The sequence below is a fragment of the Neoarius graeffei genome, chromosome 17, assembly GCF_027579695.1.
Source record: "Neoarius graeffei isolate fNeoGra1 chromosome 17, fNeoGra1.pri, whole genome shotgun sequence".
Lineage (NCBI taxonomy): Eukaryota > Metazoa > Chordata > Actinopteri > Siluriformes > Ariidae > Neoarius > Neoarius graeffei.
This window is the reverse complement of record NC_083585.1, coordinates 36089029-36106252: the sequence shown is the minus strand read 5'-3', so window position 1 is coordinate 36106252 and position 17224 is coordinate 36089029. Positions and strand designations below refer to the sequence as shown.

The 17224-nt window shown below is 40.4% G+C and overlaps 1 protein-coding gene across 1 annotated transcript in view; it reads right to left on the bottom strand.

The window, feature by feature from the left end:
* Window positions 1-267: 267 nt before the first annotated feature.
* Window positions 268-17224, bottom strand: part of tfdp2 (transcription factor Dp-2) — an 88451-nt gene continuing 71494 nt past the window's right edge. Inside the window, exons 8-14 of the mRNA XM_060944118.1 lie at window positions 16261-16423; window positions 11795-11941; window positions 6070-6138; window positions 3264-3415; window positions 2824-2990; window positions 2672-2714; window positions 268-1441 (exon numbers count right to left, since the gene is read on the bottom strand). Coding sequence (XP_060800101.1) covers window positions 1306-1441; window positions 2672-2714; window positions 2824-2990; window positions 3264-3415; window positions 6070-6138; window positions 11795-11941; window positions 16261-16423 — 877 coding nt within the window. The 3' untranslated portion in view covers window positions 268-1305. The remainder of the gene's footprint in view (window positions 1442-2671; window positions 2715-2823; window positions 2991-3263; window positions 3416-6069; window positions 6139-11794; window positions 11942-16260; window positions 16424-17224) is intronic.

The following is a 17224-nucleotide window of genomic DNA, read 5'->3' as shown; positions in this document are numbered from 1 at the left end:
CATCATAAAAAAGAAATGGTTTTAGGTGAATTTTTAAAAATAAGTTCATGTCCCCATTTCAGTACCCATAAGCGTGGAATCACTCATATATATATATATATATATATATATATATATATATATATATATATATATATATTTTTTTTTTTTTGTAAAAAGGTATAACAGGCAGCAGGAATTTTTCACAACGTGCCACAGGACATGAAATGAATGTAACCCTGTATGGCTGGTTGTACAGAATAAGGATTTGCTGAAGACACAGAGAAGTAAGCAAAATTATATGTTTATGTTTACATATACATATCCAAACTGAAGTAGGAACCATCAGAGGAAAATACAAGTAATAATATTATTCTTTTGGGTTTTCAAATAAGATTCCAGGTTTAAAATGCTGACCTGAGTAGGTCAAAGAGGGAAATGTCCCTGATGTCGGCCATTTCATATTGACTATAAATGTCTAGCGTAAAAACAGACATTAGCAGAAAATGCTACTCTACACATCACGCTTACAAAAACACTTCACTCCCTAGCATGCGTCTCTTCAGGGCATATATACCCAGACAAATATGCTAATCTCATTATAGTGATTTCATTTTTTCTCCCATTTCATTCTATTGGAGTAAGGTCAAGAAATGAGTAAACTATGTAATGCACAACAAAACTGTAAAGAATCTTAAGAACACATACGAATGATTCCCCCCCCCCCTTTTCTGAAGAGCACACAAATTCCTTCCATACTGTGAACACGGAAACAGTTAAGCTATCGATTTCTTAACAGCGCATGTGGGGGAGATGCAAACAAGACAAACAAATAATAAAGCATTAGCTGTTACCTAAATACAAGGAATTACAATGATAAGGAGTTCATCTTTGAACAGGACAGTAATAAATACAGTGGGACTTTACTGAGTGAAAAGATGTTTGAGGCAGTGTGAAGACCAACTGAAAGCTGTCGATGTGAAATTCCTACCAGCATGTACTCCCTCCTCGTGCCTGACCTGAGGTTTGTTGGCAAAAGCACCATTAGAACACAACTGATCGCCTCCTCAAGATATAAAACCAGTGTGTGTGCGTGCGCACGTGCGTGGATGCACGTGTGCACAAAATAGATCGATCGATCGATAAAAACAGAGATCAGTAATATAGAGGGATAAACAGATGGAGAGGTTGGAATATCACATCACAAGCAAGTGGAAGCTTATTCCCAGTGTCTCATTCCACCTGTGGATTTGGCAGAAAGTCAAACGGCGGGACAGAGGCCCAATCTCAGAGAAGCATGAGGCGTTAGCACGCTGCTTTCCGAGATCATTCTGGAGAAGAGGGCTCATCCTCGTCATCATCGTCTTCGTCTTCATCGTCGTCGTCATCCTCTTCCTCGTTGAAGGAACTGGGTGTCTGACCCCGAGATTCGGAGGTGTATGAGGGAGCAGTGCTGCTTTGACTAGAGAGAGAAGAAGTGAAGCCGCTTGTATAAATATCAATCAGGCATATTATACATTCAGAACAATGATGCTGTAAAACAGCACATGTGGGGAAACTGTACATTTTAAGATGACTGAAGAAAGTGTGTCATATTTCCCAAAACTTCCCAGAGACATAATTCAGGCAATGACAAATCAGTTACATGTTTATGAAGTACTGCTGGCTTAACAGGAATCCTTATTTTCGGTTACATGCCAGATTTTGTTCTAAAAATGGACTATAAAACCAAAACGTTTATGCTACGTTGCTTTATCTAGATGCCACTTTGATTGCCAGTGCTAGTAATGTGTAAAGGAACAATTGCTCAAATATAACAGGAAGTTAAAAATCATGAGAATTGTGGATTCCCCAATACCATACACTAGTGGGCTTAAAGGAACAGTCCACCGTATTTCCATAATGAAATATGCTCTTATCTGAATTGAGACGAGCTGCTCCGTACCTATCCGAGCTTTGCGCGACCTCCCAGTCAGTCAGATGCAGTCAGACACGCTGTCACTCCTGTTAGCAATGTAGCTAGGCTCAGTATGGCCAATGGTATTTTTGGGGGCTGTAGTTAGATGCGACCAAACTCTTCCGCGTTTTTCTTGTTTACATAGGTTTATATGACCAGTGATATGAAATAAGTTCAGTTACACAAATTGAAACGTAGTGATTTTCTATGCTATGGAAAGTGCGCACTATAATGACAGGCGTACTAACACCTTCTGCGCGCTTCGGCAGCGCATTGATACGGAGCTCAGATATCAATGCGCTGTCGAAGCGCGCAGAAGGTGTTAGTACGCCTGTCATTATAGTGCGCACTTTCCATAGCATAGAAAATCGCTACGTTTCAATTTGTGTAACTGAACTTGTTTCATATCACTGGTCATATAAACCTATGTAAACAGGAAAAACGTGTAAGAGTTTGGTCGCATCTAACTACAGCCCCCAAAAATACCATTGGCCATACTGAGCCTAGCTACATTGCTAACAGGAGTGACAGCGCGTCTGACTGCGTCTGACTGACTGGGAGGTCGCGCAAAGCTCGGAGAGGTACGGATCAGCTCGTCTCAATTCAGATAAGAGCATATTTCATTATGGAAGTACGGTGGACTGTTCCTTTAAAGCCTTATTTGAAATGAATATAATGAATATAGCGGAGCTCAATTGTTATTACAGTACTATCAATATACTGAAAGAACTATACCTTGTAGAATTGGGAGTGGTTCTGTTGGATTTCTTGGCCATGCCTAGGAAAAGATTAAATACAGAAACAAGAATATTAAAAACTATAAAGGAGTCTTTTACACAAGCATGAAACGAAGACTTCTTGCATATCAGATGTATGACGCAGCCTACCTGTGACATAACTCTCAAGTGATTTGGGCACAAGAGACTTGGCCACACTGAGGTTCTCTGCGGTGCATGTGCCATTCTCCAGCCCCAGGGACATACCCATACGCTTCAGGATCTCGATGTCATCATGGATCTCAAACATGTTGTCAAAGTTAAAGAGGTATTCACATCTGCAACGAGGAATGTAGTGATCTATGTGAGACTACAGGCAGAAAAATGACTTTTGCGAGAATGGTCAAATATAAGCAGGTAACTTTCATAAGAGCTAGAAAGGGTAGAATTAGCAAAGAAAAAGATGCAGAAATTGATTTTGTTTCCTTGTGAATTTTGGTCAATGTTTTTACATTTGAAAGCATAAAGAGAGATTTGAGTTATAATCCAGCCACAGATGGCATGGACACAGAGAGAGAGAGAGAGAGAGAGAGAGAGAGAGAGAGATGTACTTGTCACTGGAGATGGAGCAGTCGATGACTGTGCGCACGTCTGTATTGAGAATGATAAAGGGAAGCTGAATGACGGAGCCGGGTGGAGGTCGGGATTTTGAAGCTGCTTCATTGGCTTGATTCCTCTTCACCAGGTTCTTAAAGGCTATCTGCTGCTCAAGGATAGAGACAGAGTGGTCAGTACCTTACGTAGCATGTACTGCCAACACATACACACTTCCCTGAAAGCTGTTTAGTGTGCGAGGGGCACTACAGTAAAACACGTAGCATGTGATAAATGAAAATTATTATGAATAATTATTTCTAACACATGTAGTTCATGGAAAAAGGTTGTGCAGGTCAGGGGAGTTTTAAATTTCAGTGTGGGAGCGAGAAGACACTTGGACCTCTGCCCTGCTGAAACAATTACTACATTAAGAGTGCTGTTATGTGCAGAATTGATTCACACAATGACATTTCCTTTCGGGGCGGCACGGTGGTGTAGTGGTTAGCGCTGTCGCCTCACAGCAAGAAGGTCCGGGTTCGAGCCCCGTAGCCGGCGAGGGCCTTTCTGTGCGGAGTTTGCATGTTCTCCCCGTGTCCGCGTGGGTTTCCTCCGGGTGCTCCGGTTTCCCCCACAGTCCAAAGACATGCAGGTTAGGTTAACTGGTGACTCTAAATTGACCGTAGGTGTGAATGTGAGTGTGAATGGTTGTCTGTGTCTATGTGTCAACCCTGTGATGACCTGGCGACTTGTCCAGGGTGTACCCCGCCTTTCGCCCGTAGTCAGCTGGGATAGGCTCCAGCTCGCCTGCGACCCTGTAGGACAGGATAAAGCGGCTACAGATAATGAGATGAGACGAGATGAGACATTTCCTTTCCCAATTTCCTACATTCTTTCTCTCAATTAGTTCTGTCCTTGCACTGGGATAAAGCCTGGCTATGGGTACTAATAATATGCTAAGAGAAAGGTCTTTCACTCCATCCACTTGATTCTATTCCAAGTGTTAACATGCAATTTTAAACCAATAAAATAATTACAATACAATAATAGGTCATTTTATTAGTATTAGTGTAGTTTTAATACCAGAGAACTATTAAAAATAGCCTATAAACCTTTACTACCTTAATTAAGAAATAGCAGCATCTATAAATATGCAACATGAAAATGTCTTCATAGTCTCCTGCCATTCCAAACAGCGAGCCAGCTGGTTAAATGCTAGGTAACTAGCTCAAATTGGTCATAAAGAGACAGGAGATAGATTTCACTCTCTGAGCATCAATTTCACCACTCTATTCACAGTCTCAAAATATATCATATCAAACATGATTCTGTTCAACACAAGTGTTAGCTAAAATGGCTATGATCAGCTTCATCTTTGGTTTAGTGGTGTGGCAGCGGGGGCGTGGTTGAGCGTCGGCTGTGCACAGCGAGGAGTCGGGTTGAACCAGCAGGTAACGTGATGAGTTAAGGCCCGGTCCCACAACACCGATAACTCACTCTATAACTATAGGTATAAACGATAACTATAAACAAAATCGGTCCCCTGCAGTTTATTGTGGTTGGTGGTCACACCAGACTGATAACGATACCTGTAGCCCAGGCCTGGGTTTATCCGTATCAAGTGATTTTTCCAGGCCTGAACCTGATCCGAGAAAACATCTGACCAATCAGGTAATTGTTTACATGTGACGTTGTCGGAGCACGTGCTGTTTTCCCCGGGCATCTTCGTACATCCTTGTTGCATCATGACGTCATGGACTACAGATTCACGGACAATAAAAAAAATATAATACAAAAGCACAGATATATTTTATTCATGGATGTGTGATGTTTTCTGGGAAATATCAATCGCAAAATTAATAAAGTAAACATATAAATGCAGGTAAGATATTTTAATTATGAACTTTGGCAGTCCAAACATTTAATTGTTTTAGACTTTTTAATTTTTTTTTTATCCGTGATGCATCATCCGTATGAAATCCATAACCAGTCTGTAATATACTGAAACATCCGTGACCAACCCGTACATTATTAGCATCCGTATTAAAATCCATAACCACTCCATATTTTGAATCCTTTTTTTTTTTTTTAATTTAAATTTCCGTAATCCATGACCTATCCATATTTTATCAACCACTGGAGTGTGTACATGGGTTGTTTTGAAGTCCAAGCTGTACAGTATGACCCGGAATAATGCGCTACTACTTGAAAAAAACTTGGATGACTATTCATAAGTTGCATGGATTTATTTACCCGAGTGTCAGGACCAACCGATGTCATAGTGGGGATTATAGTTGTGGTGTGACTGCTCCAGACTGGAACTAAATTCAGGCAGAGGTATACAGTTATAGTTATCACTGTTGTAGGACCAGGCCCTTATACCGGTGTCTAATTACTAGCTGTCTATTAATGTGTCTTTTAGATAGCCAGTAACCAGAGAGAGTGTGCATATGTTGAAAGCACTTAAAAGTGCCAGGTTAAAAATAAAACCACACCTGCATTGTGAAGCCTGTCTCCCTGTTCCTCATTGCCCAAACGCAAAAGTTGCTACAAATGGCTTCTAACCTATTTTGATACATCACGAACTGAGCTGATATTTAAATGACCTGAATCAGTCACTGACAAAAGTACTGAGAAAGTTGAAATGAAAGTACATGAATAGTACGGTGTTAACAAATTTGACTAAACATACACTCAGCATTCTGATCTGAATTAACTTAAGGGCAGGGCTACATGCGTTCTGAAAGAACCCACTGCAGAAAAGTACACCCCACACACACAAATGCACATACACTATAATACATAGTCAATGATGGTACAAACCTGTAGTATTAGCTCCTCTAGCTGGCTTCTTTTCTGTCGGATTCTTTCCAGCCGCTTCTGCTTCTCCAACTGAAACACACACAAAGAAAAAAGAAATCGAACATGTGAATGCCAAGGTTCCACTTCCACTTGCTTTCCAACATGTAACACACACACACACACACACACACACACACACACAACTGAAAAGAAATCAATTCAGGCAGGTAAAAGCCAGTGTGTTTTACAGGACCTTGTATATATGCATAATAAAAACCAGGGAGGCTGCCTCAAGCCTTCTCCTTTCCACTTTAATTTTGCTCTACAGCCTGCCACAAAGCCTCCCTGCCTCTCATTGGCATCATATCAGATGCTCTCAGAGGACTATTAAAACACCCACCATGCAAACACACAGTGTATACACACAGTACTTGTGTAAATTGCATTAACAAAACTGTTTCAATATCTCATCTCATTATCTGTACCCGCTTTATCCTGTCCTACAGGGTCGCAGGCAAGCTGGAGCCTATCCCAGCTGACTATGGGCGAAAGGCGGGGTACACCCTGGACAAGTCGCCAGGTCATCACAGGGCTGACACATAGACACAGACAACCATTCACACTCACATTCACACCTACGCTCAATTTAGAGACACCAGTTAACCTAACTTGCATGTCTTTGGACCGTGGAGGAAACCGGAGCACCCGGAGGAAACCCACGCAGACACAGGGAGAACATGCAAACTCCGCACAGAAAGGCCCTCGCCGGCCACGGGGCTCGAACCCGGACCTTCTTGCTGTGAGGCGACAGCGCTAACCACTACACCACCGTGCCGCCCCTGTTTCAATATATGCTTTTTTATTTATGGTTTTATTTGGGTATGAGATATATATGGGTGACCTGGTGACTTGTCCAGGGTGTACCCCGCCTTTCGCCCGTAGTCAGCTGGGATAGGCTCCAGCTCGCCTGCGACACTGTAGAACAGGATAAAGCGGCTAGAGATAATGAGATGAGATATATATGGGTCGGTCTCAGAAACTGGGTACTGTGGGGGTACCCCACTAAATATACTCTCAGTCAATAAACTATACGGTTTTGAATGGTGATGTTGGTTTTAATTTGAAATAAAATGATGAAAGAAATAATACAGATAAAACTAAATCTTTGATGTGAATACTCTATTCAGAATTTGGCAAAAATGGCGGCTTGATCTGGGACATGATAAATGGTTGACATCGCATTCCCTTAAAAAGGTTGTAGTCCACTGAAAAGTCCACAGTTATCACTAATTGTATTTTAAGTTGTAACTTTATACACCAAAGGATTGGTGCGCTCACAGAATAATCATAACCGTAATAAAACATCATGCAAAATACATCACCATTGTAACTCCATTTTCTACATACCCAAAACCAATACGATTGTGTGTTTTGATCTAAACGGAAAGCCTCAGGGTCAAGGTCACCTCACCAAAAGTAGTAACTTAAAATCACTACACCATATAAAAATTTAGTTATAAATCTGCGATTTTGTTTTTTAAAATGAAAGCTGAAAGTTAGGTATAGAATATGTTTCTTACAGAATATGTTACGATGGTAGCTGGTCTTGAATGAATTTCTGAGCTATAAAATGAGTTGTGGTCTATTTTTTACCGTAGCGTGTTATTTGTGTGCGGGGAAGGACACACGCTAACAATTTGCATGTGTAGAATGGAATTTTCCACTCCAACAGTTAGAAGTTGATCGTGCTTCCATTTGCGATCTTTCTGTTACGCGGGTGATCTGTTCGGACGTTATCACTGAAAAGGTGAGTTTTGACAGTTTTATTTTGTTTTAGTCTTGCAGTATAAGGCAATAGAATGTTTCTTTTTCATCTTACTTTCATATTTCGTAGTGTTTGCATATTTTTGGCCAATATTTTGCAACCATGGTCAATTTAGATCGGACTTTTGATTGAACCTACGGCCAGTCATTTAGCCCCGCCCCCGCTCTGTCCGGTGCAGTAGTGATGTCCCGTTGCTTGTGCGCCGCAGCAGAGACCCGTGCGACCTCAGCCGGTACAGTCGCTGTTCTTTTACCACCGCCGTTATTCTCGTCTTTCCGGTGTGTTCTTGATTTTTCCATTGTGTCCTATTTCGCCATATCAAATACCCAAAATGTATCATATTATTCATATTTAAGTGAAGAATCAATTCAGTCATCATAACTTGGCATTTTTAACCCAAGCAATCAAAAAGAGGAAATGTATTCAATATTTTCATTCATCTGTGAAGGACGGGCTTTAATTCATGATGTTATATGTAAATCAATTTTACAAAAGCATTTGAATTGTAATTAAAAAAAAAAATTTCCACAGTGGAGGCCAGATAAAGCAAGATACTACCTTTATTCTTATTAAACATGACAAAAGAAACATTGAGTGTTAGGTAAATGCAAAAAAAAACAAACAAAAAAAAAAAAAACAGTAAAATTAGAAAATTAATTTTTTGACCATAATGTCCCAAATGAGAGACCAGTTTCTGAGACGGACCCATATACACAGTACCAGTCAAAAATTTGGACACACCTCATTCATAGATTGTTTTCTACATTGGAGAACAATACTGAAGACATCAAAACTATGAAATAACTTATGGAATATACATGAAATTATGTGGTAAACAAACAAACAAACAAAAAAAAAAGGTGTTAAGAAAAACTGTGTTTAATATTTTAGATTCTTCAAAGTAGCCAACGTTTACCTTGACGATGCTTTGCACACTGATATTCTCTTAACCAGCTTCGTGAGGTAGTCATTCGGAATGCTTTTCAATTAACAAGTGCTTTGTCAAAATTTAAATTAATGCAATTTGTGTTGGAGATCAAACAGTAAATAATAAAAATACAGTAAATAGCCCTATGTGGAATAGTAATCCATAATCCAAACTGTAGTAACCCATATTATGTCAAGAACCGCCCAGCTAAGTACCGTAGAGAAACGACATCCATCATTACGTTAAGACATGAAGTGTAACTTTTGACTGCTGATGTGATTTTATATATATATATATATATATATATATATATATATATATATATATATATATGGCACAACCAAGTGGCTGGGATAGTATACAGGAACATCTGCAACCAGTATGGAATAGAAGTACCCAAGTCCCAATGGGCCATACCACAGAAGGTGGCTGAGAACAACAGGGCCAAGGTTCTGTGGGACTTCAGCTTCCAGACTGACAAACAGATCCTGGCTAACCAACCAGACATAGTGGTGGTGGACAAAGAGCAGAAGAGGGTGGTGGTGATAGATGTGGCGATCCCAGCTGATGCCAACATCAAGAAGAAGGAACATGAGAAACTTGAGAAGTATCAAGGGTTGAAAGAGCAGCTGGAACGGATGTGGAAGGTCAAGGGTTGCGTGGTCCCCGTGGTAGTGGGGGCACTTGGGGCAGTAACCCCCAAACTGGGAGAGTGGCTCCAGCAAATCCCAGGAACAACATCTGAAGCCTCAGTCCAAAAGAGTGCAGTACTAGGAACATCGAAGATACTGCGCAGAACCCTCAAACTCCCAGGCCTCTGGTAGAGGACCCGAGCTTGAGGATGACATGGATACCACCCCCCGCCGGGGGTGAGAAGGAGATTTTTTTTTTTTAAAATGTGTGTGTGTATATATATACACACACACACACACACACACACACTAGTGCATCTCAAAAAATTAGAATACCATGAAAAAGTTCCTTTTTTTTTCATAATTTAATTCAAAAAAGGTAAACTTTCATATATTCTATATTCATAACATGTAAAGTGAAATATTTAAAGCCTTTTTTGTTTTAATTTTGATGATTATGGCTTATAGCTCATGAAAATCAGAAATCCAGTATCTCAAATTATTAGAATATTCCCTAAGATCAATCAAAAAAAGGATTTACAATACAGAAATGTCCAACTTCTGAAAACTATATTCATTTATACACTCAATACTTGGTTGAATTACTGTATCAATGCGGTGTGGCATGGAGGTGATCAGTCTGTGGCACTGCTGGGGTGTTATTGAAGCCCAGGTTGCTTTGATAGTGGCCTTCAGCGTATCTGTATTTTTGGGTCAGGTGTTTCTCATCTTCCTCTTGACAATACCCCATAGATTCTCTATGGGGTTCAGGTCAGGCAAGTTGGCTGGCCAATCAAACACAGTAATATCATGGTCAGCAAACCATTTGGTAGTAGTTTTGGCACTGTGGGTAGGTGCTAAGTCCTGCTGGAAAAGGAAATCAGCATCTCCAAAAAGCTCGTCAGCAGATGGAAGCATGAAGTGCTCTAAAATCTCCTGGTAGATGGCTGTGTTGACTTTGGACTTGATAAAATACAGTGGACCAACACCAGCAGATGACATGGCACCCCAAATCATCACAGACTGTGGAAACTTCACACTGGGCTTCAAACACCTTGGATTCTGTGCCTCTCCACTCTTCCTCCAGACTCTAGAACCATGATTTCCAAATTAAATGCAAAATGTACTTTCATCTGAAAAGAGGACTTTGGACCACTGAGCAACAGTCCATTTCTTTCTCTCCTTAGCCCAGATGAGACACTTCTGACATGGTCTCTGGCTCAGGAGTAGCCTGATATTAGGAATGAGAAAGTTATATCCCCTTTCTTGAAGATGTCTGTTCGTGATGGGTCTTGATACACTGACACCAGCCTCAGTCCACTCCTTGTGAAGCTCTCCCAAGTTCTTGAATCAACTTTTCTTGACAATCCTCTCAAGACTGCAGCCATCCCTGTTACTTGTGCACCTTTTCCAGCCACCCTTTTCAGCAATGACCTTTTGTGGCTTACCCTCCTTGTGGAGGGTATCAGTGATCATCTTCTGGACAACAGTCAAGTCAGCAGTCTTCCCCATGATTGTGGTTGTGTGTACTGAACTAGACCGAGAGATACACTGTGTTCATACTGTTTTACTCAAACTCAAATATTCTAATATTTTGAGATGGGTTTTTTTTGTTTTTGTACTGTATGCCATACTGATTAAAATAGAAAAATGATGGAAAATACTGAACTTTTTCCACAATATTCTAATGTATATATATATATATATATATATATATATATATATATATATATATATATATATATAAAAAAGCTAAACCCATTAATTACTGTCCAATGTAATATTTTATACAGAGTCGAATTCTCAAATATGACTGATTAGGTAGTGTTGATTCATTTTCTATAACGGAAGCTCTGACAATAGCACAAGGCAAATCACTCATTCAAATGTGTTATCGTTTCTCATTCACAGAAACTAGTCTGACAGATGCTCCATTTAAGTCTAATAATAAATACAAAATGTGCTGTTAACCATCAAAGAAAAAAAAATCTAAATCATTGATATGGTGAAGTTTTCTATAAGGATGTGTTTAACATTTTTAGGAGGAGACTCCAGTGTTAGCATTTTGTAACAAGCAAAGATTTCTCTTTCCCCTCCTTCAGAACAGCACCATCACTGTGAACACACTCAGAATATTAAGCGCTTTATCCATAGCACTTTATGCTTTGCCAGTGGTATTATATGTAATGAGGACAAAGAGAGAAACTATACCGTTATTGTCAGCCTCAGCGAGCAAAACCCACAGCTAGAACACGGAGTCATACTTTTACATGTCACACCCTTAGGACATAGTTTTGTGTTGGCAAATTTGAGGTTTAACTGATGTTTCAAGTGACAAACGTTTCTCTCCCTCAAACCCACCTCCAAATTGCGACATTCCTGTGCTGAGTTAGTGGGAAGACCAATCCAGCGAATCTCCTTTTTCTCTTTGGAAATGATGTTCATGGCCATCAACACATTCAGTGCATCGTACACACGCCTGCGGATATTTTTCTGATCATACGCCTGCTGCTTGTAGAAAATACACAGAAAGAGAGAGAGAGAGAGAGAGAGAGAGAGAGAGAGAGAGAGAGAGAGAGAGAGAGAGAGAGATTACACACAGCATTTCCTGAAAATGTCTCCACTTCTTACTCATTCTCTGTAAAAGCTGCAACCCCTTACACCCCCTCTGAGACCTGAGCTGCTTCCAGCACCTGTCGGTAAATCTTTTTTAATTACACTTTTAACATTCCAGAAGGACTAAAGGGATTAATTTCAAGCCCATTCAGCATTAGGTGTCCTGTCAGAACTAATCGTGAAAAGTACTGACATTTTATATAAATCACACACATTAATACATTTAAAAACAAACAAACAAACAAACAAAACAAACCCAGACTATTCTTTAAGCTGTTTTCTGTTTTTATTGTGACTTGGAATTTACTCATGCAGTGGTTCTCAAAATGGGGTCCAGGGGCCATGAGGGGTCCATAAAATGTAAACAGGGAGTCTATGATTTTTTTTTTGTTACAGTGATCGAAATTACAACTCATTATCCATCCATCCATTATCTGTAGCCGCTTATCCTGTTCTACAGGGTCGCAGGCAAGCTGGAGCCTGTCCCAGCTGACTATGAGCGAGAGGCAGGGTACACCCTGGACAAGTCATCAGGTTACTGCAGGGCTGACAACAACCTATTATTATTATTATTACTACAACCCCAATTCCAAAAAAGTTGGGACGCTGTGTAAACTGTAAATAAAAACAGAATGCGATAACTTGCAAATCATGGAAACCTGATATTTCATTGAAAATAGTACAAAGACATATCAAATGTTGAAATTGAGAAATTTTATTGGTTTTAAAAAATATATGCTCATTTTGAATTTGATGTCAGCAACACGTTTCAGAAAAGTTGGGACAGGGGCAAGAAAAGACTGAAAAAGTTGTGTAATGCTAAAAAAAACAAACCCAAAAACCTAATTTGTTTAATTGGAAACAGGTCAGTAAGATGATTGGGTATAAAAAGAGCATCCCAGAGAGGCGGAGTCTCTCAGAAGTAAAGGTGGGGTGGGGGTTCATCGCTCTGTGAAAGACTGTGTGGGCAAACAGTGCAACAATTTAAGAATAACGTTCCTCAATGTAAAACTGCCAAGAATTTGGGCATCACATCATCTGTGGTCCAGATCATCATTAAAAGACTCAGAGAATCTGGAGAAATCTCTGTATGCAAGAGACAAGGCTGAAAACTGATACTGGATGCCTGTGATCTTCAGGCCCTCAGGAGACACTGCATTAAAAGCAAACACGTGTCTGTAGTGGAAATCACTGTATGGGCTCAGGAACACTTCAGAAAACTATCGTCGGTGAAAACAGTTCATTACTGCATCCACAAATGCAAGTTAAAGCCAGATATAAACAATATCCAGAAACACCGCCACCTTCTCTGGGCCCGAGCTCTTTTACAATGGACTGAGGCGAAGTGGAAAACTGTCCCGAGGTCTGATGAATCAAAAGTAGAAATTCTTTCTAGAAATCATGGACCCTACGTCCTCCAGGCTAAAGAGAAGAGGGACCATCCGGCTTGTTATCAGTGCACAGCTCAAAAGCCAGCATCTGTGATGGTATGAGGGTGCATTAGTGCACATGGCATGGGTAGCTTGTACATCTGGGAAGGCATCATTAATGATGAATGATATAAACATGCCTCAGAGCAATATGCTGCCATCCAGACAAAATCGTTTTCAGGGAAGGCCTTCCTTCTTTCAGCAAGACAATACCAAACCGCTTTCTGCACATATTAAAACTGCATGGCTCCGTAGTAAAAAAGAGTCCGGGTGCTAAACTGGCCTGCCTGCAGTCCAGACCTGTCTCCTGTTTAAAACATTTGGTACATTATGAAGCATAAGATATGACAAAGGAGACCCCGAACTTTTGAGCAACTAAAATTGTACATCAGGCAAGAATGGGGCAACATTTCTCTTTTAAAACTACAGCAATCTGTCTCGTCATTTCCCAAACGTTTACAGTGTTGTTAAAAGTAGAGGTGACGAGACACAGTAGTAAACACGCCCGTCCCAAATTTTCTGAAATGTGTTGCTGACATCAAATTCAAAATGAGCATATGCTTTTCAAAAAATAAAATTTCTCAGTTTCAACATTTGATATGGTGTCTTTGTACTATTTTCAAAGAAACATAACGTTTCCATGATTTGCAAATTGATGCATTCTGTTTTTATTTACAGGTTTACACAGCATCCCAACTTTTTTGGAAATGGGGTTGTATATTCATCACTGTGCACCTATAGTCATTAGCCTGTTTGACAGGTAACAAATTGAATTGGGTTTAATACAGTATAAACCCTGCGATGATCTGGTGACTTGTCCAGGGTGTACCCTACCTCTCGCCCATAGTCAACTGAGATAGGCTCCAGCTTGCCCATGACCCTGCACAGGATAAGCAGTTACGGATAATGGATGGATGGACGGACAGTATAAACCTATATAACTGCCAAACAAGTAGACCTATAAATAATGTCAGTTTAGAATTAATGTGATCTGTTGGCAGAAAATTTAGAAATAAATAGCTCTGTTACTCTGTCCACTGCACTAACGAATCTGCCCATAGTTGCATGCCAACACTTGTTCAAAATCATCCAGATTAGCTGTACTATTTACTTATCTAGGAAGAAAAAAAAAATGTATTGAGCTACATATATAACATCCAGAGCCAGCAAAACTGTTAGCCAATATATAATGCACCGATATATATTCAGAGAGAAAACATGAAGCAAATCAACACTCAGGCTAGTGTTTAAAGGCTACAGACAACTCAAGGTCAAGGCAATCGACTGGTTAGCTAGTAGAATATAATATGCTCAATAGAGCATTTTATTCTGAAATAAACAGTACATTATGTAATTCAATTAATCTCTGCTCACTTATTCATTTACAGTATCACACACACCTCCAACCTCCAGATGTCTTGTGAGAAAGGATGTCTGTGTGCCAGCCTCACATTTATCTCAGCCAAATACTAACCAGGAATATTTGTATGTGGGAAAAGCTTAACTGAGACGCCACCAAGAATAACACAAGCAGCTCACGGTACAAGCTAGACATGGCTTTGAACACGTACCTTTCCATACTTCTGCATGAACGTGACTGGTGACCGATCGGCAGCTGGGGATCTACACTGGGTGTAACTGTTCTGATATCATGTGGAGGTTAAATACTGTGGACGATTTACATTTTCATTCTCTGGGTTGGAGCTACAAGGAGCAACAAAGGATAGTCTGTTGAATAGAGTTTGGACTTTCGGGTCGGGGAAAGGTGAGCGTGTGAAAAAGCAAGCTACGTATCTGTGTGTCTAGAATAGATTTTCTTTGCAGTATCTTAAGAAACAAGGTGCTCGAGATGAAGTGTTTCGATCTAGATAAAATTGAACAGAAGTACATTAAAGGGGACAGATTATGAAAAATTCACTTATTCAGTGTTTGTGAACATACGTTTGGGTATCTGGAGTACTGACCAACCTACAGACTGACAGAAGACAACCCAGTCAATTTCTTTTGGGCTGCCTATGTCAGAAAACATGCGCTTCAACAGGCCGTTCAGAATTGATGTCACAAGGGGAGCTCATGAGAATTATGCTGTCGCCTCATCTGAGTATAATGGCTTGAGAACTGCCTCTGCGAATGAATAGTCAAAGAAAATGCTCCCAGATAGGTGGGCAGAAGATTGGGGGGGGGGGTACAAGCAGCAGACAAATGCCAGATTCGTGACGTCACCTGCGGAAGCGCCAGCAGGCTGCGAGAGCTTTGCAAGGTTTCAGTGCACAGCCTGTGTAGACCAAGCGCTCCCATTTCTCTCTCATTGTCCGGTCTTTTGGGAAACGATGAGTACTAATCCCATCAAGATTGGTGTTGCTACACCCTCCTATGATACATCTGTTAACCATTTTAATAATTACGTGATAACGTTGAAGAAATTTGCAGAAAACCACCAGGTCGTTTTCTCATAAATAAACCAGCGCTGACGTAGGATTCAGAGGGAGGCGTCCCGCAGATGACATCACGAAAATCAATGTTTGCTGGGAAATTCAAATGCCGAGTTTTTTCAGAGGCGGACCAATCGCTTCAAATGGCTTGATTTCAACTGAATTTTTCTGGTATTGCGCAAGGTAAAAAAATTGCAGAGAATGCAGAATGTTAGATATTTGACCAAAGTTTAATATAAAATAGAAGAATTACATTGATCTTGCTCCTGAATTTACCCGGGATATGCACTTTAAGATCTTTATCAGTTTACTTCCCCTCCCTCCTCCCCCTTGCATTTGTTGTACTCACACAATCTGTAGATGCGAGGCTGCTGGCGTGGGTGAACTCTGCCACCAGTTCATCAGCCACCTCGTTATAGGACGTAGTGCCTTTCATCTGCACCTTCTCACACACCTTCATGGAGAAGTGCCTGAGCCCCTTTCCTTTCTTATCAACTTTCTTCATCCTCTTACTGCGTACAGACACAACATACACAAGAACAAAATATTAAAAAGAAGCAGTTTATAATTTTTAGTTGCCTTTTAGGGAAAAGGGGTGTACTCTGAAGCCCACAATGAAGAAACGAACCAGATCCATTCCATGGCAATGTTGTAATTCACAGCTTTTATGAGGTGCCTTTGAGATTGTGATTATTGCAGCTCTAGAAACACAATTTGGAATTTAATTTGAGATGATAGTGGACATGAGGAAGGAGAGGAGACCTCATCGGCCACTGTTCATCCGGGCGCTTGAGGTGGAGAGGGTGAGCAGCTTCAAATACCTGGGTGTTCACATCAGTGAGGACCTCACATGGACACCTAACACCACACAGCTGGTTAGGAAGGCTCAACAGCAGCTATACTTTCTGAGGAGGCTGAGGAAGTTTGGTACAGTGCCTTGAAAAAGTATTCATACCCCTTGAACTTTTTCACATTTTTCCACCTTACAACCACGAATTTAAAAGTTTTTTCTTGAGATTTTATGTGATAGACCAATACAGAGTAGCACATAATTGTGAAGTGAAATGAAAATGATAAATGGTCTTCAACATTTTAAACAAATAAAAATCTGAAAAATGTGGTGTGCGTTAGTATTCAGCCCCCCTGCGTCAATACTTTGTAGAGCCACCTTTTGCTGCAATTACAGCTGCAAGGCTTTTGTGGTATGTCTCTACCAGCTTTGCACATCTAGACACTGAAATTTTTGCCCATTCTTCTTTGCAAAATAGCTCAAGCTCAGCCAGATTGGATGGACAGCGTCTGTGAACAGCAAT